Source organism: Nipponia nippon, unplaced genomic scaffold (genome assembly GCF_047370975.1).
Source record: "Nipponia nippon isolate SJK-2023a ecotype South Korea unplaced genomic scaffold, ASM4737097v1 scaffold_12, whole genome shotgun sequence".
Lineage (NCBI taxonomy): Eukaryota > Metazoa > Chordata > Aves > Pelecaniformes > Threskiornithidae > Nipponia > Nipponia nippon.
The window spans coordinates 4,947,823-4,970,187 of NW_028262313.1; the positions used below are offsets into that span (position 1 = coordinate 4,947,823).

General features: G+C 50.1%; 3 protein-coding genes across 19 annotated transcripts in view; 1 reads left to right on the forward strand and 2 right to left on the reverse strand.

Annotated features, from left to right (window-relative positions):
• Positions 1-632: 632 nt before the first annotated feature.
• Positions 633-10,480, forward strand: RAB39B (RAB39B, member RAS oncogene family). Of its 14 annotated transcripts, XM_087748525.1 has the most exons (6): positions 633-1,516; positions 5,610-5,830; positions 6,492-6,561; positions 6,703-6,794; positions 6,895-7,319; positions 8,552-9,314. In XM_087748525.1, exons 1-3 carry the CDS (start codon positions 1,302-1,304, stop codon positions 6,527-6,529), a joined length of 474 nt encoding a protein of 157 aa, XP_087604651.1. In that variant the 5' UTR covers positions 633-1,301; the 3' UTR covers positions 6,530-6,561; positions 6,703-6,794; positions 6,895-7,319; positions 8,552-9,314. The 14 variants fall into 14 exon arrangements, with proteins under 14 accessions (XP_087604651.1, XP_087604650.1, XP_087604654.1 ...); XM_087748524.1 differs by having other exon boundaries at positions 6,703-7,319; XM_087748528.1 differs by lacking the exon at positions 6,492-6,561.
• The window catches only part of LOC104023362 (phosphatidylinositol-binding clathrin assembly protein), a 50,344-nt gene continuing 34,446 nt past the window's right edge, over positions 6,468-22,365 (reverse strand). The window contains exons 22-23 of the transcript XR_015702557.1: positions 21,778-21,901; positions 6,468-6,625 (exon numbers count right to left, since the gene is read on the reverse strand). The gene's annotated coding sequence lies outside the window, so the exon portion shown is untranslated. The remainder of the gene's footprint in view (positions 6,626-21,777; positions 21,902-22,365) is intronic.
• Positions 10,636-21,878, reverse strand: VBP1 (VHL binding protein 1). 4 transcript variants are annotated; one of them, XM_087748530.1, is made up of 7 exons: positions 21,151-21,256; positions 17,018-17,185; positions 16,466-16,590; positions 15,329-15,395; positions 14,767-14,865; positions 12,865-13,003; positions 10,636-11,844 (listed from the first exon to the last, which is right to left on the reverse strand). In XM_087748530.1, exons 2-7 carry the CDS (start codon positions 17,030-17,032, stop codon positions 11,774-11,776), a joined length of 516 nt encoding a protein of 171 aa, XP_087604656.1. In that variant the 5' UTR covers positions 17,033-17,185; positions 21,151-21,256; the 3' UTR covers positions 10,636-11,773. The 4 variants fall into 4 exon arrangements, with proteins under 4 accessions (XP_087604656.1, XP_087604658.1, XP_087604655.1 ...); XM_087748532.1 differs by lacking the exons at positions 17,018-17,185; positions 21,151-21,256 and adding an exon at positions 21,778-21,878; XM_087748529.1 differs by lacking the exon at positions 17,018-17,185 and having other exon boundaries at positions 21,151-21,334.

The window sequence follows — 22,365 nt, forward strand, 5'->3', positions numbered from 1 at the left end:
TCATTAAGATTTGTGGTATTTAAGTTGCTGGGTATTTAATGTCTGTAACTGTTCATTTTTGGGTCTGTACACACATCATACATATATGTACACATACACTATATATGCACATGTATATATGTGTGTGTGTGCATGCGGATATGCTGGGTTTCATGAGTCTGTTGGTTAAAATACCTTACTATTACCATTGTCCCTTTCCAGACGAGGCTGGCACGGTGCAGCTGACCCCGTGCCCAGGGCGGCAGTGCGGAAGCTCTCCAAAAGTGCCAGGAGCACTTGTGCTCCCCCCGTTAGATTTCAGTGGGAGCGAAGCCCCCGACACAGCAGCGAGGAGCCTGAATCCCTCCAGAAATGAGTTTAAAACACAGAAAGGTGTTGTGCGCCCTGCTCGGCCCCCCCTCGCCCTGGGGAAGAGCTGAAAAAGGTTGGCCTTGGCCTGCGCCCCTTAGCTTCGGGGTCCGCCTGGCCCCCCAGCTCCCCCTTGGCCCTGGGCTCAGCACAGCTCCCCTCAGTCCTGGGGCTCCCCTCAGCCCCGCGTCCCCCTCAGTCCCGGGCTCCCCTCAGCTCCCGGCTCCCCCCAGCCCCGGGCTCCCCCCGGCCACCCCCGCCGCCCCGCACGGTCCCGCCCCGCCCCGCCCCCGCACGGCTCCCGCAGCGGCCGCGTTTCGGGGGTGGCGGCTCCTCCCGGCAGTGCGGTAGAGCGCGGCCGCCATTGCATCACGGCGCGCCCCGCGCTCGGCCGCGCCTCCATCCCGCAGCCCGGCACCGGCTCCCGCTCCGGCTCCGGCTCCGGCACCGGCACCGGCACCGGCGGGGGGGGCTGCAGCCGCAGGGACCGGCCGCCGCGGCGCTGCGGGGAGAGCGGGCTCCGCGGCAGCGGGGCGAGCGGCCCTCGGCGGGGCCCCAGCGCCGGTGCCGCGGCTTCGGGACTGAGGCGGCGGCCGGCGCCCGCCCGGCCCCGCGCTCCGCGCAGCACCTGGGCGGCGGGGCCGGGGCTCGGCGGGATGCGCCGGCGGTGACGGGGCAGCGGGGTGCCGGGCAGCGGCCTGCGCCGGCCGCCATGGGGCCCGCCTGAGCGGCGCGGCCGCGGCGCAGACAGCGGGGGGCCGGCCCGCCCGCGTCCCGGCGGCGGGGGCCAGGCCCGGGCCGGCCGCCGGCCCCCGGCCTAGCGGCGCGGCGCCTCCCGGCCGGCGCGCCCCCTGCGGGCGAGCGGCGCGGCGGCGGCGGCCGCCCCCGGGCCCGCGGGCCGGGCATGGGCGGCGCGGCGGCGGGCGGGCGCTGAGGCGGGCGGCGGCGGCAGCATGGAGGCCATCTGGCTCTACCAGTTCCGCCTGATCGTCATCGGCGACTCCACCGTGGGCAAGTCCTGCCTCATCCGCCGCTTCACCGAGGGGCGCTTCGCCCAGATCTCCGACCCCACGGTGGGCGTGGATTTCTTCTCCAGGCTGGTGGAGATCGAGCCGGGCAAGAGGATCAAGCTGCAGATCTGGGACACGGCCGGGCAGGAGCGGTTCCGGTGAGGCCGGCGGCGGCGGGGCGGGGGCGGGGGCGGGCGGGCGGGCTCCCGGCGGGGCGGCCCTTCCCGGGGCCGGGGCCCGCTCCGCCGGCTGAGGCCTTCGGCGGATGAGACAAAGAGGAGTCAAACTCCACCTTCCGCTTTTTGTTTTATTTTGCTCCGTGCACCTGAGGCTTGTGCCCCCCCAGATGCGTGTGGGCTGTGTAGGGAGGAGGGGAGGCGGCCGGAGCCCGGGGCAGGGCCGGGGCTTTGGGCTGCTCACAGCATCCCCGAGGGGCCGCGCACCGGCGGCTGCAGCTCGGCGGGGAAAGCGCCCGCTCCCCGCTGGTGCGCGGAGCCGGTGACCGGGGTGGTTCGTAGCTGGACAGGCGTTGAGGCGCCGTGCAATGCGCGGTTTGGTGCTCTGCAGGGAGCAGCTGTCCGTGGGGCAGAGAGGGCCCGGGACAGAGCCGCGGCGGGGCCCTGCGGTGCTCCCTGCAGCCCGCCACGCTGGGCGCCGCTCGGGCACAAACGGTTTGGGAGGTTAAGCGATAGTAATGAAGACTCGATGAGGAAAAATAAAGGCGGCGTGTGGGACCGTGCCGAGAGTTTCCCACAGAACTGTACGGTAAAACCAGTGGCTGCCGCTGGAGCAGGCTCGGCCCCTGCTAACAGGGGGCTGGTGGTGTCACCGGGCGCATGCTGCTCCGGCGGTGCTCCTTTGGAAGGGGTGTGAGTGTACCCTCTCCCTGCCTCCTCTGTGCTTGTATTTTTCATGCATCTTTAACCCTCGTCCGCTCTTCCATCCTGCTCCCTCTGGGAGCGCTTTCCTTGCTCCACATCAATGCGCAGCGTCACATAGCTTCTACTTCTGCGCTGTAAGGACTCGCCTGAGGAATGTTTTGGTTTCATTCAAGAGACGAAACCTCCGCTACCCCCACCCCTCTCACCACCTTCCTTCGCATCCGTGGCGCTGGCGTCTGGCCCAGGATGTGCCGTAGTCGGTCCTGATCCACTGACAGGTTTTTCTTCTGCTACCTTTCGGGGCGAGGAGCTGGTGCTTTATTCTGCTGAGAGAGGAGGTGCTTTAGCTTGCAGTTGCATCAGCTTCCAGCTTTGGATCTCGGGCTGAGGTCTGTAGAAAACACGCCTGGGTGCCGTCCCCTGCTTCTGCCTTTGCTGTGAAGAGCAAAAGCTGTTGGATGGCTTCAATTTCCTTTCTTTTACCCATTAGGAAGTTTGGGGCCCTGGAGGCCGCTTACCCTTAGTGCTGGTGGTTGACCCGGCCCGGCGTTCGGGTTGCAAGCGCGATGAGCCGGCGACCTTCAGTGCAAGGGCAGGCTGCACTGCTGCGGTGGGCAGCAGCGTTCAAAGGCAGGAAGAGTGTAAGGGGCAGGGAAAGCCAGTGACATAAAAAACCCCACATCATGCAACTTTGAAATGCCCTTGCCAAAGCACGGACTTCAATTCCCAATGTGAGAAGCTAGAGGGAAGTGAGCAAACCCAGGTGCCTTTATGGTGTGCTCTGAAGTATGAAAAAATCAGGCAAAAGGTCTGTTTTGTGTTTGTCCCTTTCAAATCACCGTTAGCCCTGTGAGAAATTGTGCCCCATAAAGACAGCAGCTCTTGGGCTCCTCCTGCAAGCTATTTTTCTTGGCAAAAGGCAAGATGTAGCTGTTACTGGAATAAGCTGAAGCCTCTCAGACTTGCGGGCATAGGCAAGAAGCACGATGGTGCAGGTGCTCTCCAGAACCCTTAAACCTTTTTGTCATAGCACCGGCAATTTCTTAAGAAGGAAATTTGTAAGAATGAGCTCCGCTTTTTCACAGAGTTCTCCGATTTGAGCATTTCCAGTCTGCTTTGCGTAGTTTGACAGCTGCCCCTCAAGGAAGAAACCACTGTACTTATTTTGAAGACACCTTGTTGGCATTCTCGGGTCTGCAGCTGGGCTACATTTCTGCTCTTCCTGTCCCCTGGTTGTGAGCTCTTTCACTCGCCGTAAATTAGAAGCAATTTCTGTGCAGTCAAGGCTTAAATTACAGTTAAGCATGTGCCATTCTTTTTGCCAGATCAGGCCCCAAAACTACTGCCTGGGGCAGCGTTGAGGCTGCAGTGGAGCTGTAGAAGAGCAGGGTCCCATTCTTCCTGGGTCCAGCAGGTTTTGCCCATCTCTGTTTGCTCAGATGCTGTGATTTCCTTGTCCGAAACATGATGTTGTGTAATGCTAACAGCAGCAAAAGCATGTGCAGCCCTCACGCCCTGGAACTGCGTACCACCACCTACAGAGGAGCTGCTTCCTTCCAGCCGGCAGCTCTCCCTCGGCTGAGCGGGAAAGACGCGCAACAAACAGGCGCAGACCCCGGTACAGGAGTCCCCACCGTGGGTACAGAGCAGGGGAGAGTTCCCAGACAGAGACAATACCTTTATGTTAAAATTTGGCCAAAATAGGTGCAAATCCCCGTACTGCTCTGAGCAGGGCGGGAGGAGGGAAGGTAGGAGTCCTGGAGGGGAACTGGGGGGTGACGTGCAGCGTGAAGCCAATATAGTTTGCTTCCTGCGGGTCGGTAAGGAAAACAATCTGTGGAAAAGGCTTTAAGAAAAAGCACTGAGACCTTCACCTGGTTTTACCTCAGAGCAGCATTCAGCTTAGATCCTGTCATGTCTTTCAGAAGTACCTGAGGCATTGTGGATGTTGGCAGGAGGAGCCAGGGCTGATGGCACGGAACACAAGGGAGATGCAGAAATGCCTGTGACAGCGTGGGGGTGAATTCAAAGCGCCAATATCTGTTTGCAGCTGGCTAGATAGCAAAAGGCAGATCTAATTCCCTCAGTGCCAAATGTGCAGAGCTACTGTTGTCCCACAGCCAGATAATTGGGAGAGGAGAAATTATCCAAATGCAGCCAACTGTCTTTCCCGCCCCCCCCCCCCCCCCCCCCCTTTCTGGATTTCTTTGGTTTTGACTGTGGATTTTCACCCGTCACTGCATGTCTGTTGATAAAGCAATCCTTGAAAACTCCACTTTATCCTTTGTTGGGGCAGTTTCACTAGATGATAGAGACACACTACAGGGCCAAATAACCCCTAACAACAGTCTTGCATGTCCAAAAAAAGGACTTGTCCCAAGCTAAAAATGCAGCAGCGCTTACATTTTCCCAGCAAGGAAAGTTCAGGCCCGAGTGTGAATTCCTCCAGGGACTGAAATCGATCATCGCTTTTAGATTTAGAACAAATCCATGACTTTGCAGAAACACCACAGTTTTACAGCTTCTTGTTTTTTCCACGTGTAGCAGTCATTGAACTGCAGCTCTGCTCAGCCCCATGGTCTCAGCTTCTCTCCGTCGCCCTGCGTTAGCTGATTTCAGGTGCTGCTTCTGGCCGCGTTGAAGTCTGCCCTTGCTCGGGAGAGGTGTGGAAGACGCGCTCCATTTCTCAGCCCGCGGTTTGGGGGTCTTTTTGGTTACTGTCTAACGTTGTCAGTATTGGGCAGGAACAAGACCAAGAGTAACGCGGATTCCCCTAGGAAGCTGTTGCATCATTTTGCTGTGACTCGGGAGGTCAGACTGGCCGCTCCTGTTAGTGCGTTGGCTGTAGCGGTGCGTGCTGTCGTTTTGACCAGTGGCGTAGTGGGAGGAAGCGTAGGGCTCAGTGGATGTCCCTGTGCCAAGGCCCTGGGTGTATGGAGGGCAGCTACAACCCATGGTCTGCCGCCTTCTTGTATGTGTCTGTCGGAGAATGGGTGTTTGGTTTCAGATGAATCCTTTACTTTGTTGCGGTGTTTCTAAACCAAAGTGTTGGACAAAGTATTCAGAGAACTTACATGGCGGGGAGGGGACTCTTGAGGGCTTTTTGAACAGCAAGCTCTAGAGAGCACAAGCTAAAAGCGGTAAGACATCGCCTGAGTGGCCCCTGTATTCTGCAGGGTAGACAGGGTAGTGGTAATGCTGCTTTCTTAAACAAAGCTGTATGTTCGGAAGGGCTACATCTGGCTTAAAAAAAAAAAACCAAACAACCAGAAGACACTAACAAACAAACAAAACCCCACCTGAAACTGGCGCTGCCCTTCTTCCCAAACAGCTGTAACTTACACTTTTGTTGTGGCTCATTCATTTCCAGGTCCATCACCAGAGCCTACTACAGGAACTCGGTTGGCGGACTCCTCCTCTTTGACATTACAAACCGCAGGTCCTTCCAGAACGTCCACGAGTGGCTAGAGGAGACCAAGGTGCACGTCCAGCCTTACCAGATCGTCTTTGTTTTGGTAGGTCACAAGTGTGACCTTGACACACAGCGGCAAGTCAGCAGGCACGAGGCTGAGAAACTGGCTGCTGCATATGGTATGAAGTACATTGAGACCTCAGCTCGGGATGCCATTAACGTGGAGAAGGCCTTCACTGATCTGACTCGAGATATATACGAGCTTGTTAAAAGGGGGGAAATCTCAATCCAGGAGGGATGGGAAGGGGTAAAGAGCGGGTTTGTCCCAAACGTAGTGCACTCTTCAGAAGAAGTGGTGAAATCAGATAGGCGATGCTTGTGCTGAGCTCTTCTAGTGAGGCAAGTGGTGATGAACTCTACTAACCAAACGTACTTTACTAAGTGAACTCGGTGTGACAGAAGGGAGAGCAACACTCCCGTTGTGAACAGCCTCCCACGTTGTTTTGGACACCAGAACAGACCCCGGAAAGAAATGTTCTGTTCCAAATAACCTTCCAGAACTGGGGGCTACAACCCTAAAGGAGAGCGAGTGAGGGTGCATGTAGATGTTGTAAGGAGACAGGACGCAGAGATGAGGGGCTGCACGAGGCAGGCGAGAGTATGCAGAGAGCTGAGTGGGCTGGCACGTGCCAGGGTACTGTACCCATCCTCTTTTAAGTTAATCCATAGCTGCGTGCTGGGTGTTGAAGCCACAGCATGGATACTTTAGTGGTATGACAAATGGGCAGACAGAGAGAAAGGAGGAGGACGTCTTCGTTCATGTCAGCTGTTTATTACCAGGAAGGTGTAAAGGCAGCACAGATACCGTTTCCTCGTAAGGCCAACTCCACGGGAGAAGTTTACTGACATGGTATGCACACTTCTGAATTTTTCTTTCTTATGTTCTTGAACCTAGTTCGATAGCAAAGAATGTTCTGTGGGATTTGAAGAGGAAAACAGTAGTTATTTGATTGGTAATTAAAATTTAATTTTTCCCCCCCCCCCCCAATAGTGCTTTTCTTGCTGTGCTGAACTGGGATTCTAAGTGGCAACTCCTGCTCCAGTAGTAATTATTCCATGCATTTTTACGCAGTTACTGCCTAGGTGAGTACCTTGAAAGTACCCTGAGTTCAGGGCTTTCCAATAGAATTAAGTGATCAAGAGCATAAAGAGAGAACCACGTCCTCATACGTTCTGTCTTAAGGCTGGGGTGTTGCAGCCCGGGGGGACACACCACCGTTTCTGTCCCGCTGACAGCACTGTGCCGACCTTGCGGGTGCCTTACCGGCCAGGTCACAAGGAGGATGGAAAGGAGGGGGGAAAAAACCCAAACCCCAACAAAATAAAAAACTTGAAAAGCTTAACTCAGGTGCATCAGCCATCCTAAAAGGTGAGATTTGCTTCTAAAGAAGTTAAATAGCATGGAAAGCAACAGCTTCCATCAGTACTTTCTGCTGTTAAAGTGTCATTTTCTTTCTTGGCATCTGTGGAAGAAGAGAACTAGCGCTGGGAAGGAGGAGCACACAACAGCAGTGTCTGAGCAGGTGGAAAGGAAAGCCACAAGATGAGCTCAAGAGTAAAATTTGTTTTCCTCCATGTTTTAATTTGACAAAAGAGGATCCATCTCAGGTTGGTCATCATGGGATGGTAGCCCTGTTACAAAGGCTGTACGTAGGTGGATGTTTTCTGGGAATGCCATTCACCGCTTAGAAGCTTTGCTTCCGCTGAATTCTAACTGAAGCTTTTGAAGTGCAGCAGGGTACCTGTGCTCCTGTAGCAAGCTAGGGAAGTTCGGCCTATTTAAAGCAAACAAACAAAACTACAGCGACTTTTTTTCTTACTCAAGTTTGCAAGCTTTATACACCAAACTGCTAATGGGCAGGAGGGAGGGATCAGGTAAAAACCACAGGAAGCATCTAGTGTTTGATGTTAGGCCTCTAAGTAGAGAAGAGTAAAATACTTGTTGCAGCTTTTCAAGCTACCCCATCTATAAAAGTGTGGGTCTCCTTGACGGCTGTTGAGTTCAGGCTATTATTTCCCTTGGAACCTGTTCTCACAGTTTGCAGCACATGGGCAGGTCCGTATGAAGAAAAAACCCCGTGGGTTCCATATTAAAGCTGGGGGAAAAAAACCCAACCAACCAACCAAAAAACCCCACAACAAACCCAACCCAACAACCAAAACCCTGAAAACGAATGACATCATTGTTATTTTCCGTGTTCCAGGAACGTCGGTTCCTGGGCTCTGCGGGGGAGCCGCGGTGTTGTGCCTGCTGGGAGGGCACTGGTAGGAAACGAGAGGAAGGGCGGGATGGCGATGCCCTAGCACCTTTCAGCAAGCTTGTCACTGCTCACCCCAGTCGCTCTGGAATAGGCTCTAAACGTATCAAAAACCTCGTGCTAAAGCCCAGTGAATTCCAGGCAGATTCAGTTGTGGTCAAGTTGAGTGCCCCAAAGATTGAAAAATTTAAAAAAAAAAAAAAAAATCCCTTTACGAAATGTCTTTCTAGGTAAGCAAAGCTGGAGACGGTTGATGCAGAGCGCGCCACAGGAGCTTGGCTGCCACGGGCTCTCGCGGGCTGACGCCAGTGGAGAGCGCGAGGTTTGCTCGGACCAGGTCTGTGTGTTGGCCGAATTTTCACAGGGGCAAGGACAGACAAGCGCGAAAGGGTCCGCTGCTTCATCCTCTGAACACGGGGTTCCCCAAGCAACCGCTTTGGCCTTTCAGGGTCCAGCCGTTCAGGCGGCGTGGCTCGGCTTGCCTCGCTAGAGCAGCAGAGCTGGCGTGCGGCATTAACGGCAGCTACAGGTTGGATCAAACGGCGTTTTAGCAATAGTAAAATTGTATAATTCTCTGTGCAGGAACCTGGCCAGCAGGGGAAAGATCACTTTCATGAGACAACCAATATTTTATTTAATGGGTTTTGGACATTCCCCTTCACTGCTCCCAGAGAGAAATTCCAGAAAGCCTAAATAACTAAGTGCGTTCAGGCCGCCAGAGTAAATCTTCAATTTAAAAATACAAGTGTCGTAATTCTAAAAGAGGAACAGGACAGAAGAAAATGTACGCAGTCTTAACTACTTAGAGGTAATAAATGGTTATATTAAATGATAGAGAAATCATTATATACATCTTTTTCTAATTCCTTGCATTTTCTAGACAGCTTATTAAAATATAGGAAATGTAGATTCATCTGTACAAAATTTGGAATGTTTTTTCTAAGATGAAGAACTTATAGGATATGCTAAGAATTCTTTTCTAACAACTGGTTTTAATGCTTTGACTTCTAGTGCAAGAGGGATTTAGAGAAACCAGAAGGTGATACCTTTCACAGGATAAAGGTCAGGAGCTCTTTTACGCTAGGACAAAAAGAAAAAAAAAAAGAAAAAGCTAACTTTCTGTGGTCTCTACCACACCTTAAAAACAATCTGCATGTTAGATTGAAATTGCTCAGAACCTCCAGAATAAAAGCATACTGTCCACTTTCCTCGCTTTCTGTTATGCACTGTAACGAAATGTGAAAATAATGCTGTACTTAGCTGTCTGTATGTGACTGAAAATATGCTTGTATTTAGCAAAATGGTTACCATGTGATAATGTGAAATTTAAAACTTGTAAAGAAACTTTGGTGAGTTTTTTTTCTTCCCCCCTCCCCATTCTTTCTCAGTAGCCGTCTACGACCCCCACCACTTCTGTACCGCAGCTGTAACTGGAGCCTGACCCGGCCCGGCTCGACCACAGCCGCGCTCCGCAACAGCATCCGCTGCGTGTGTGTCTCCGCAGGCCCGCTGCTGAGAGCCAGCCAGCGACCTTGCTGAGAAAAACCAGCGCCGCTATAGAAACACTGGCCGTTCTGAAACAAAACAAAACAACCCCAACCCACCCCCCGCTCCCTGCGGTAGTGGCCAAAAGCGGCCGCAGCCCCTCCAGGAGGCCTTTCCCAGCGGCGGGCAGGGCTGGGCTCCCAGCAGCTGGGGCAGCGGCTGCAAACCGCCCTTCTGCTCTTCCTCAGCCTAAGAGACCAAACGGCGAAGGGCAGAGCGATACTGGCCGGGGATCGGGCACAGCGAAGCTTGAGTTCTGGTCTCTCTGAGCTTTGTTTTGGTTTTTTTATTTACTTCGTATCAAGCAAACAAACAAAATCCCACCCAAAGCAAGAGTTAGGGTGGGAGCCACCTCCCATCCCCCCAGGCCAGGCACCCTTTGAGCCTTCTGCGCAATTCCAGCTCGAAGGCGGTCACCCCCGCCGATGCCCAGCATTAGGTCACTGGCGGTTGCACGCAGCGCTGATTTCGCTGGTGCAGAAACGCTTAACTCGGCATTTCAGCGTGCACAACAGAGGCGGGCAATTGCTGCCTCAGGACCAGCCAGAGGGAGGGGGAGAGCAGGCTTCGGCCTGTTGGGAGCTCATTAATCCAAATTGAAGAGAAAATTGCAAGAGAAATCAGGACGTGTTTGCAGCTGCCTTCCCTGTCCTTGCTGAGGCTCTTAAAAGGAAAGGGAGAGAAGCAGCCTGCAGCCTGCGCAGCCCCACGCTCAGTGCGCTGGTAACAGGTACCCGTCAGTCAAACAACGCGGTACAGCTAACCGCTCCTCTGCTCCAGCCAGAGCCGCTGGGACAAACGGCGTCACCCGGCAGGGACGGTGCGGGTGCGCCAAGCCCAGGTACCGCCTTGCGACCGCGGGTAAGGTGTGACCGGGCCTCTGCCCGTCCCCGCAGCTCCTGCTCTGTCGCAGCCACAGCGCTGCCGAATCGGCGGCTCGTACTGACGGTGCAGATGTGCTGACTCACGCTCCCCAGCTCGCTCAGGCCGGCGTTCAGCAGCCGCGCTTCGCGTCTGCTGCTTCAACCGCATTTCTTCACCCCGCTGCCCCAGGTAAGGGAGGGAAACGCTACGTAAGATCACACGGCAGATTCACAGCTCACACACAGAGATGCACAAACCCTGGTGTTTGCCACAACTGTTTCGTTTTACTATTTTCATATCATGAAATAAAAGTACAAAAAATTTACAGGTATATTGTTTCTTACATGAAGATCAGTTAACATTTGCATTTATTTTGCAGCGAAACCTGTATTCTCAGTCACAGAATGTGAATATTAGCCACTGACATCACCACTGAGCATTTCATTTTAGAAAGAAACTGCAGAGGTAAAAGGCAACAATCTTGCAAGGCTTCATAAGAACCAAAAAAATATTCCGACTGTTAACACCACAAGTGACACCTCAGTAAACCATCCTTACCTAATACAGGTTTCACCAGCTGGGGGGTGTTAAGACATCTGAACTGGACATTTGTCTAAGGGGTCGTAAATAGGGGGGTTCTCGTTTACAGGCTATCAGCGTTTTGGTGTCCTCGTTCACCGCATTTGCAAAAATGAGCAGTGTGCGCACATGTATGAAAAAGAACGGGGCGAGGTCACCTGCAGTCGTGACATAGCTTGTGCTGTTTACGCCATTTACCACTCTTCTCTGAAGACAAGTCACAAACTGGTGTACGTAAAGTGCTGAGAGTTCAGTAACGGGCAGTTAGCTAACCAATAAATATTAAAACCAAGTTTATCCAAAGTGGACATCCAGGAATGCTTCCGGACTGATGCTGCCAATTAACTGACTGAAACAGAATCCAAGACTTCACTGTGGTTTTTCTGTCTCCTAGAACATCGCAGCTGCGTGTCTTCCCAGCCCAAGTCGACTTGACCTTCATCAGCTGCACGCAGAGATGACAAAGTAAACCCCTGCCTTCCCTGCCCCTGCCCCCATGCCAGACTCCATTTCATACATGCCCCTCAACTCTTCAGACAAGCTTTCGGGTAGAAATTTACTTTTGACAGACTGGTCTGATCGAAATCCTATGTCCTTTGCTGGACTGCGTGGTGCCTTTTCAAATAATTCATTTCATGAAACATGCATGAAACCAAATTTTGAGTTTACAAATAAATAAAATGGTGCTCACCATTAGTTTTATATATTTTACCATTTACTGAAATGCTTAAAGTAACTCAGTCCCTTAAGAATGAACTTGGGGTTGTTTAAATAAAAAATATTTGGAAATTGAAACCACATTCAAAATTGGCAAAACTATGCTTTGTTTTTGGAAGGGTCTTGCTTGTTTCTTCTCTTTACATCCCAATTATAAACTCTAGCCATATCTGAGGGTGTGGAATTAAGGAAATAGCTCATGCGTTCAGAACGGGGAAAAAAAAAAAAGAAAGAAAGAGAAAAAGGGGAGAAGCAGGTTATACAATTGCCCACGCTTCACTTACTTGTAACAGTCAATATAGAAACCATTTAATGGAAGAGCTGACTTGGTGCACAGCCTTAACACACAGGAATACGAGTAACTATTAGTAACTGCAGCACTTACACCATTTACTTAAAAACCTCCAAAAAGATATTACAGAGAAACACATTTTTAGTTTTACTTACAGCTACTCTCTCCCGAGCTCAGTCAACCTGCCCGCGTCAGCTGTATTTGCCTATTTCAGGCACCCGTCACTTCCTGCAGCACTAAGGGAGCTTAAGGATCACCGTGAAAAAAAACAAGTAGTTGTGCCTTCACTTACTAAACCTAATGCTTCAGTTGATGGCTACCCTCATCATTAAAATCGTTTTTAAGTATAAAAAAAAAACCACCACACCCCGGAGGTGATTCATGATAGTATAAAGAAATAAAAAAAAAAAAAGAAGTTAAGCAATGCCTAAGCTAGCACCAAGCTTGCTGCAGCAGCGCTTGTGTTGCCTGGAGAACATTGCAATGGCAGCTGAATCGGGTATGATTAACAACAGGCCAAGAACAACATCCGTAGGCTCTCGAGAGGAAGGGAGCGTCGCTTTGCTTTGAACTGGCCTCCTGGCCATCAATCCACGGCACCGATCCACGCTTCCAGCTCGCTTCCAGCTCGCTTCCAGCCTAGGTTTGCAACCGCCACAGGAGGTTCCACGGGGCCGCAATCACCAACGCAAGCTTTGCTACATCTACCACACCAACCCTCAGCTCGATGCTGGAAACGCAACATCCCCTGTCGCTGCTAGACAAGGTTAACCTCCTAGAGCGCTACAGAATTTTAAGGGCAGCCAGTCTCAGATAAAACCATGTCAGGAGCTCGGTAATTACCTGTGCGTAAGCTTTCACATACACCTCTTCCCCTGCAAATAAAAAAAAAGGATACTGACTTCTGTAGTGGTGAACTGATCTCTAAGAAAATCCAGGTCTTCCTCTAGAAGATCAAGGTTTCTTGTGGCTGTTGACAAATTCTTCTCTAACAGAGCCTGAGCTTCATCAATATCATATTCAAGCATCACATTGGCCTAAAAAAAGAAAGATTGATGAAAGCTTTTACTCTTGCATTGTAAGGAACAAGCCATAGCAGGTTTATTTCAGGCTTTTGCTTATAACCTATCACATTAACAAAAGTCTGTCCTGAAGGCCAAGACAACGAGATTCAGGACGAGCAACGCCGGAATCCACTTGAGGCCTCCGCCACTTCAGCAACTGAGTAATAAATCCCTCTACTGACTTAAAAAACCTGCTCTTCCTATAGCTAAGTCACAAGGGATTTCTCTCCCTGTGGACTGCATTCAGCCTTGCAGGTACCAGTATCTCATCTTCACCGTATCTGAAAAGTGAGAGACTTCACGTTTCTTAGCAGCACTTTTCCAGTGTCACACAGCTCTAGAAACAATTTCTGTTGCATTCAAGATTAACCTTAGGATCTGTGCGTGGAACACGGACGAACAGCCTAAAGGCCCTGGTCATTAACAAGAAGTATTACAGGCATTTAAAGATACAACGTGTATAAAAGTCCTCTCCTATAGCGTGCTGGTTTTTAATCTACAAATCTTTATTTCAGTAAGAAACTACCACGTGAAGAGATAAAAGAGCAGTATCAAGTGAAGAGGCACCAGTGAAGCTTTGTCCCATTCAAGAACTGTGCACTGAGCAGAGCCACGTGCTGCTAACTAGGCATGATCCCAGGGAATGCTACGGGGCTGCAAGAGTGAGATAAGCCGTTCTTCTTTTAAAATAACTGGAAGACACAGTTTCCCCAATAACAGTAATATGCCTAGCCCAATGCGCAGACTGTAAGCAACAAGGAGGACAAAGGCAGAAGGCCAAGAACACCTAAATGTAATAAACTGCTTGTGGCATTTCATTATAGCTGTTCTGTACCAACCATCGACAGGATGAACTTTCTCTGATGTTGTGTTACAAAATAACCCTGGGATGCTCCATGGAAGGCAGTGTTTGTGAATTCTGAAGACAGTCTCCTAAAAGCAACAGGTATCAGACAAATCTTCTCTTTTTATGACAGAAAAGAAGCGGGAGAGGTTGGGAGTAACGGCCCAATCAGTCTGGATGCTGCACGTGCCCACAACGTTTCTGTCCTAACCAAGTGGTTTTGTTTGGCAGCCAACAGAGGGGTTTGGGAACATCCGGGATTTAGAAGTCTCAGAAAAAAACAGGAGCAGGTTCTCTCCACATGTAAGGAAGCCTCTGAATACAAAATATCCCAACCTGGTATCACTTAAATACTTAGAAATCTGTGTTTTGATCTCTGATCCCACCAGTCTTCAGCACAAATTCCAGCTGGCAGGTACCTGCAAGTAACAGAAATCCCACCTCTCCCTAAAAACGTGCATGAAAAAGGAAATCAAGATGCTAAATGCAAATAATGTAGAGAAGATGGGAAGCTACTTGCCAAACCAAGTTATTTTGCTGGGCAAATTCCCATCCCAGGCAATGCTGGCTGGTAATTCGAACGACAAAGTGATAGAAATGATAAGGAAAACATTCATGAATATGCTTTTTGGAAAGAACAATCCAGCAAAATTACAACCCGCTGAAGTCTTACTGTTCAGGCACCAAATAAAATCGAACATGAAACCTTCACTAACTCCTTGAAATTGTCTTGGTAGGTTTGTCCTGCTGACAGGACACAGCTCTGCTACGCACACAAGAACAGAATTATGCCCGTGGCCAGCAGAAGTACAGATGAGATAGCAACGAACACTGTCGTTTATAAGCCTTTAAGTCATTTAAACAGTTTCAGAGAAAGTTCCGTTTTACTTACCCCCAACCACAAACAAACTTTATCTGTAGGAGGAACTGAAGCTTTGCAGTAGAGATTATCTGCCAATAAAAATCTGGTTTCCATTGGATTTGTGGAATCCTTAAGACAAATGATAAAACTTAAAATTGCTATTTTCACTGGAAACTTATGTCAAAGACATAAAACTTACAGTAAAGAGCACACTTTTCTGCTTTTTGCCATTGATACAGTATTAACTTTGGTGGAACTCTACGTACTTTTACTTCAACATTAAAGTTAGAGCTCCAAGAATAAAGCATTTTAAAAAGATATATTTAAAACCAATATAGAAATCTCTATAAAGAATAGAGATGAAGTCAAAGCTTAGCTGCAATCTATACACTATTAAAAGTGAAGTTTGCATTACAAACATTAACTTTTTTTGAACTGGCTTTCAAAAAGTACTACATACCTTTAAAAACAATTCTGTTATTTATAAAGGCATATTAAGTGTGCTCTCCAAAACATTTCTTGCAATGTGTTCTGTTAGGGTGGAAAGGTAGTTAGCTTTTCTCATACTCATTAGATATACAAAATAGTTTACCTTTTTCTTCTGCATGTGTTTTAAAATTTCTAATGTCTGTTTAATTTCAGGAATCTGACTTTTTAGCCTGTGAATTAACAACAGTCATAATTTATTATTTTACAGAGACACAAAGTTTCCTAAACAAGTGATCAGTTTTATTATACAATCCAACCTCCATTTTAATACTTGAAACTCTAACAGCTTTCCAGGCTTACAAATGCAGATTTGAAAGATATGGCATGTAAAGGCATCGCAGCTACAGCTTCGCCTGCCTCTTATCATACCGAGGCTCGCTGGTTTTCTGAAGCGGAGCAACACATCCAGCTTTCAAATCGGAACAAACACACATTAACAGTAACAGATACTCATTTGCTGAAATGGTATATTTTTGCATATTTCTGCTCTCCCTGGAGGAGAGGGAATCCTCAGCAGAAATACAGCTAAAAACCACTGTAGGTAAAACAAAACAAGCGTGCTTCTTCTGAGGCCCACCAACGATTCTAACAGTTTAGAGCTACAAGACTTGGCGCTGTTAAAACGACAGCTCTCTCCAGAGTTCAGGGCGTCCCCCTCCTCGCCAGCCCTCGCGGCAGCCCAGCAGAGACGCCGGGATCCCCACTGGCCTCCCAGGCCACCGCCTCTGCAACCAGCAGGCTCGGACAGCAGCGGCTGCCAAACAGGCCTCCAGGTCCCCTTATGAGGGACATTTGTCCATGAAAGAAGTTTAACCTAAATAAAATATTACTTGAAGCTTTGATTTTAGCTTTTAACAATTTGCTTCCTGCCTAGCTTCAGATCAAGACTGAAGCTACTGAAGAGAGATGAGATTACTAAACCAAAAGTTACAGGCTTGATACAGTAGTCATTTGACAAAAACGTATTTTTATTTACACTAGGCTGACAAAATGAAAAGAGTATAGCAGTACTTTTTGGCCTTAAAGGCTAAGGACCAATTCAGCAATCCTGGAAATTCTTTTGCATGTAATTCTTAGGAAGAGGAAAGAAAAAAAGGCGGGCTTTCCTGACAGTATTGCAAATATTAGCTCTCCTAACATCAACTTTTTACTTCTTGGGATATTTAAAAAAACTAGACTTATTTTTAAAAAAATAGAACCGTGCTAAACATTTCCCAATTCTGCAAAAATTATGACTTACCTCCTTTTCTTTTGAGCAAGATTAAGCTCCAAAAATTTATACTTCTGATACTGCTCATCCAACTTCTTAAGAACTACATCTGCTGTCTCATTTCCAGGCTGTTTCATAAAAGAATCTACATCTTCCTTTAAGGGGAGAAAGAAACCCTCAATGTTAGAAGAGTTTTACAGAAATCCTAGACACAGTCATGCTATCATCTTACTGCAGCTAAGTCTAGAGGGGTTTTTATATGTAAACAAATTGCTTTTTTTCTGGAGCGAAGTACAAAATCGTTTTGTTTCCTTTCTTAGTCACCTTTTCACTTCCCCCTCCCCCCTTTTTTGGTAGGGAACTACAGAATAGGTGCAAGGATTATTTCATAACCATATTTGCTAGTACCTTGTTAGTAGTGCTTTCAGTCCTGTCCGATGTCAAATAACACCTAACGGGGAGGGATATCCTCAGACCATGGCTAAACTTTGGTTTCCTATCTGCAAAGCAGGGATAATGCTTCTCTGTAGCTAATCAGATTACGAACTATTTAGGATAAGACTGATGAAGGAAAAGACTCACGGCCTGATCAAGCATGTTGTGGCAGAGAAAGAGGCAAAGGGGGAAAACGGCGGTATCTGCTCAGGCAGGCTTTATGGAAGTAAACAGCTTGTCTTCAAAATTCCTTCTATAGTCAGCGGGAAGCCATGGAAGCCTCTAGAGCACAATTCCAGCCAGTCCTACCATCAACTGGAAAAGTAGCCAGAGAAGACAGGCCTGAGCAGGCAAGGATGCTGACCTCCGCAGGTGCCTCCTTCAGACTGCCAGGGAGCAGTTCATCTGCCTGCAGGCAACGTTCTCAGCCTCACAAAAGGCACGCTGGGCCAGAGATCCACCACGCGTTTCTGACCTTGACAGCATTTACCTATGTATAATTCAAGATGACCACGCTCATCCACTGTGGTAATTCTGTCCTTATTTGTCTATGTAGCTCTGTAAAATCTGATGGAAGCCTATCATAGGCCTCTTCAGCTTCTCCTTTTTGACTAGGTGTTTCCATTCCAGTTGTTTCACATATAGAAAAAGACTATAATACGCTACTAAAGTAATATCAGACGTATAGCTGGTTCCCCTCATTATGACTCCTAAGCTCTCTTAGCTAAAGAAACTTACTATGAAATTACTGAACCTGGGAAGAAGTCACCCACCTTCCTTATCATTAAGGAAATTTGCAGCAGAAAGATGAACTCCACAACAGACTTCAGCAGGCAGCACGATCTAGGTGGTACAACAGAACTCAAGAGACCGCATTTCAGACTAACTGCCCGAGGAACGCCTTAAACTACCTCACCGACAACAGAACGAGAAGCATTCCCACCTCCTGATGAAGCCTGTAGAGAAGCTTCAACCAAAAAACCCAAGGATCAGATTCAGGCAAGTGCTGTAGAAGTGAGGCCTGAGGATGTTCTGAAATGAAACTCCCTCTTGTGGAAGCTATTCTGCTCACGTGAATCACCCAAGATGGAAAGAAAAAGCAGGTGGGCAACAACTCACCCCACACACTGCCCGGCACCCCACCTCTGCCTCAGCTAATGCCTGCTGTAGCGAGAGACAAGACAGAACCCAAGTCCCCCTGAAACGAAGATGCTGAGAAATGAATCCAGGCCCCCTGTACACTGGTGATCTCCTCCCACTACATAATGCCCCAGCATCCAAGGCAGGCTCAGATTTACCATCTAAGTTTTCCAACGGCAACTTCCAAGTCCCGCTGGTTGGGCTTTTGGCCCATCTCACCCAACTGCAAGGCTGAGACACGGTCACTTCTTTGAGCTTGAACAGAACAGCTTTGTAGCAGAGCTGGGTGTCAATGCTAATAGACCGCTGCTTCAGGGTGTGTCACACAGCACCTCAACTGCAGGATTACCTTCCAGGTTCTACAAGGACCTGGCAAAAACTCATCTCTATCTTTTTAGGAAGAAAATTCATTGGCACAACAGCATTGTGGTATACCATAAAGGTAACAGTCTTTGCAAACTTGAAGCCAAGCCACACAAACGCTCTGTAAAAGCCCTGAAACAGAGCAGGATAGCACATTCCCATGCGGCCTTATGTTTATCTTTTGAGTTACGACTCAAATAAAGAGCTGCAGGCACTCGCTCTGCTTCTGCGGAGAGCTATCATCACCTATGGGCACATAGAGAGAACATAACAAAGGAGACACGTTTTCAGATTTGCATCCCCTGTCCTCCCACTCACACACATGCTAAGGTAGGCAGAATAAGGAGGGCATTTTACTTGGAAACATCTGGACAACAGCTCAAAAGAACACAGAGTTGAAAGTTGTATTTGGAGTGGTTTTTAAACTCCAGTGAAACCTTGAGTTAGTGCTTAATGTCACTTGAAATCTGGAGAGGCACAAGAATCCGCAGATCCATGCCTAAGAAAAGGTATCTGCCATAAACTGTTTGAAGAGCCCTTACTGAATCAAGACACTTAAAGAGAACATCTCTGAAGACAAGATTCACAGTAAGAGTGCCCATGTAGCACGTGTGGGGGGGGGGAGAATATCAAGCAAGTGATCAGGACATCTTTATCGTCATAATAATATGCAATATTTTTGAAACAGATGAATTTTCTGAAGAAAAAACCTGTAATAAAAAACAGCCTCAAGACACTAGCGTTTTCACTTTGTGGAGCAGAATACTATTACTCAGCATATGCTTATTTTGAATAAAAAAGTCTATCTTAACATCTACATCCAAGTACTCTTAAGATCATCATGGAGGATCTCTTCTGCAGAGACATCTGTATTTGATTAGAGCACCTCTCAAAACTGAGAATTAGGACACTTCAGTGGGTTTTAGATCCAGACATAAGGTTATGACGAACGGAACAGAAGCACAGGACTAAGCCACAACCCCCAGAACTCTCCCAGGTCTCACGGTACAGCACGTGAGATACTTCAGACACAAGTACCAAAAGGGAACAACGTGGAACCAAACAGGAACTGCATCGATAGCTACCAGCACGAAAACGAGGGATGTGACAGACACCCTCAAAGTGTTTGCTGAGGCTGGTTATCTCCTGTTCCCTGCCAGGCTGGCCACCTCCGCTGTAGCCTCAGCACAGACCACAAGTTCTCCTCTGTCACGATGATCGAGGTCTCGTAGGGCAGCTGAAGCCACGGCCCTTTCCTTTCGCTTGTGTCTACGTTAGTGTCCCGTAAGGGGGTGGAAGGAAGTTAGCCGCAGGCAGCAATGGTTTCACATCCCAGTAAGATCTGCCAGACCCCAATAACTGTTAAAGAACCTTAAAGAAAAAGTAGGACCTGGGTGCACTGAGAGCAAGCGTACTGTACCTGTTTGTTCAGGACCTCTGCCCTAGCACGACACACAGGTAATACAAGCACTACACCTAAAAATACCAAAATGCAAGTCAAATCAATTTATTTCTGTAAGAGCAGTCATACCTGATCAGTCCAAACAGCCCTGGTAAAGATATCAAGACAGATCTGAGAAATATAGATTATCAAGACCAAGGAAATCTCAGTAACAAAGCAGCACAATGAACAAAGCATTCAGGGCAGTGATCCAATGTTTCAAGATGACACCGAGGCAGCCAGGTATAGCCAGTCTGATCAATACTTATTGATCAAACGAAATAAAGTAGCAATCGAGACAGCACACCAAGAGCTAGCTTACAGCAGAAAGCGAACAGCAGATAATTTTGACGTTATGTCACTGTATAAGTCGATGAATTCTTCTTTTCAACCAGCCAACAGAATTATTAAATGTTTGGTGAATCACTTTTTAAAGTCAAACAAGTTCAGCCTGTTTTCCAAAAGACACACGTTTGTTGGTTTTTGAGAAATCAGGAAACCTAGCTGGACACGGCTTTTGCTTCTGAAGAGTGATTTTGCTCAATAGTCAAGAACTAGATCATGAGAGGAAGATGCAGGCAAAGGTGCTAGGAGTGCGGCATGGCATTATTTGAAATAGAAGCGGCAAGGTTGTGCTCTGTCCAGGAGGAACCACGGTAAGGAGCCATGGCTTAGTATGGGTGACAGGAGGGTTCATTCATAACACGCTCTTCATTAGCATGTAAGCTGGCCAGTAAAATAACACGATAATGCTTAAAACAGGGATTTGAATTTGCTGTAAAGTGTATTAATGCTTAATACCAGAATCTAAATAAAGCAGCTCACGCCGTGAAAATCCTCAGGCCTAAGGCACCCCCGCCCCCCCGGGGCACAGGACCCTGCACGGTGTGGAGGGAAGAAAAGCGCTCCAGTACGGGGTGCCTCAGGCCGAGACCGCAGGACGGCCGCGGGCAGGGCAGGGCACGGCAGGGCAGGGCAGGGCAGGGCACGGCAGGGCAGGGCAAGGCAGGCCCGCCGGACGAACCCGCGGCGCTGGGCGCGGGCGGCCCGGGGGAGCGGCGGGGAGGGGAGGGCGCCGCAGCTCCCCCGCCTCGGCGGGGCCGGGCCGGCAGCTCCCGCTCAGCCCCACAGCCCGGCGGGGCGGGCCGTCAGCGGCAGCCCCGCCGCCTTCCCCGCCGCCCGCGCTCCCTCAGGCACCGCCCGCCCGCCAGGCCGCGGCCCCGCCGCAGGTGCCGCCTCACAGGGGACGGGCCCGGCTGCCGGAGCGCACCCCCTCCTTCCCCCCCAACCCCCCGCCGGGGCGCGGAGCGGCCCGGCCGGCGGAGCCGCCTCTCACCACGAAGACCGCCTCGGGGATGCCGAGGGGGCCGCGCTTCTCGCCCGCCGCCGCCTCGCCGCACCCCGTCTCGCTGCTGGTGGCCGCCGCCATCTTGGGGAACCGACGGTGCGTGCGCGGCCTTCGCCGGGACGCCGGACTCGTACGTCATCACGTCAGCGCCGAGCGCCACCCCACCCCATTGGCCGCCAGGCTTTGAGTGACGCGAGGGCGGAGGCCAGCGGGGCGGTGGCCGCCTCAACGCCCCGCCCATTGGTGGGCTGGGGCAGGGGGCGGCCCCGGCCCTCACCGCCGCTGCCGGGCGGGAAGAGCGGCCCCGGGCAGCGCCGCGGCCCCGGCGGCCGGGCCCGGGCGGGAGGCGGAGGGCGGCGCCGGCCCACTGTTAAACGGGGGGGGCAGGGGCTTCCGAGCGCCCTGCAGGACCCCGGGCGCGGCTGCCCTCGCCCGCGGCGGGAGCAGGGCGGGGGGTGCCCGGTTCCAGCCCCTCCTGCTGCCTCCGGGGGAAGCGCCGCTGTCTGGAGAAGCGGCCTTTACCTCTAGCCTGCCTCGCCCACGCTGTGAACCAAGCAAAATATGCATGTATAATATAGAAAACAATAGAAACGGGAATAACTGTCCTTAACTTACACTGAACGCCTCAGCCACCGCTGCCCGCTGCTCCGTGATGAAGAGGAAGCTTGTGGCCAGCGGTGACACAGCAGGCAGGAGCTGTTGAAGTGCTCCAGCTCCTAACGGGAACACGTCTCTACAGCTAAATGAAACAAAAAGCAGCTATTAAAAGTGCTGGTCTTCAAGGCTTCTACTTCAGAAATCAGAAACAAGACAGCTCTTATTCGCATGGCTTTCCCAGGCCCTTAGCCCCCCGCCAAAATGGTGTCTGGTGAGGGAATCATCTAACTCCAGGCAAGCTAAACTGAAACTAAAGCACCTGCCCAAAAACCCAGAACCAGAAGAAGGCTCACGAGCAGCTACAAGCAATAAACACTCCACAATTAAACGTTTTCATGCTGTTGACTTCTGATCTTGAGACTTTTTACATGGTAACACACGGATCTATGAAAACAACCCTTACGCTGCCTACACTATAGTGACTCTATGGGTACAAAATCACGAGAAAGCCAAGTATTTCACTTTGTGTGGGTTAGGCCCGTTTCCCAGTGGATGCAGCGAGACAGGTGAGGAGGTACCACCAACCCTGTGTCCTCCCCTCCACCA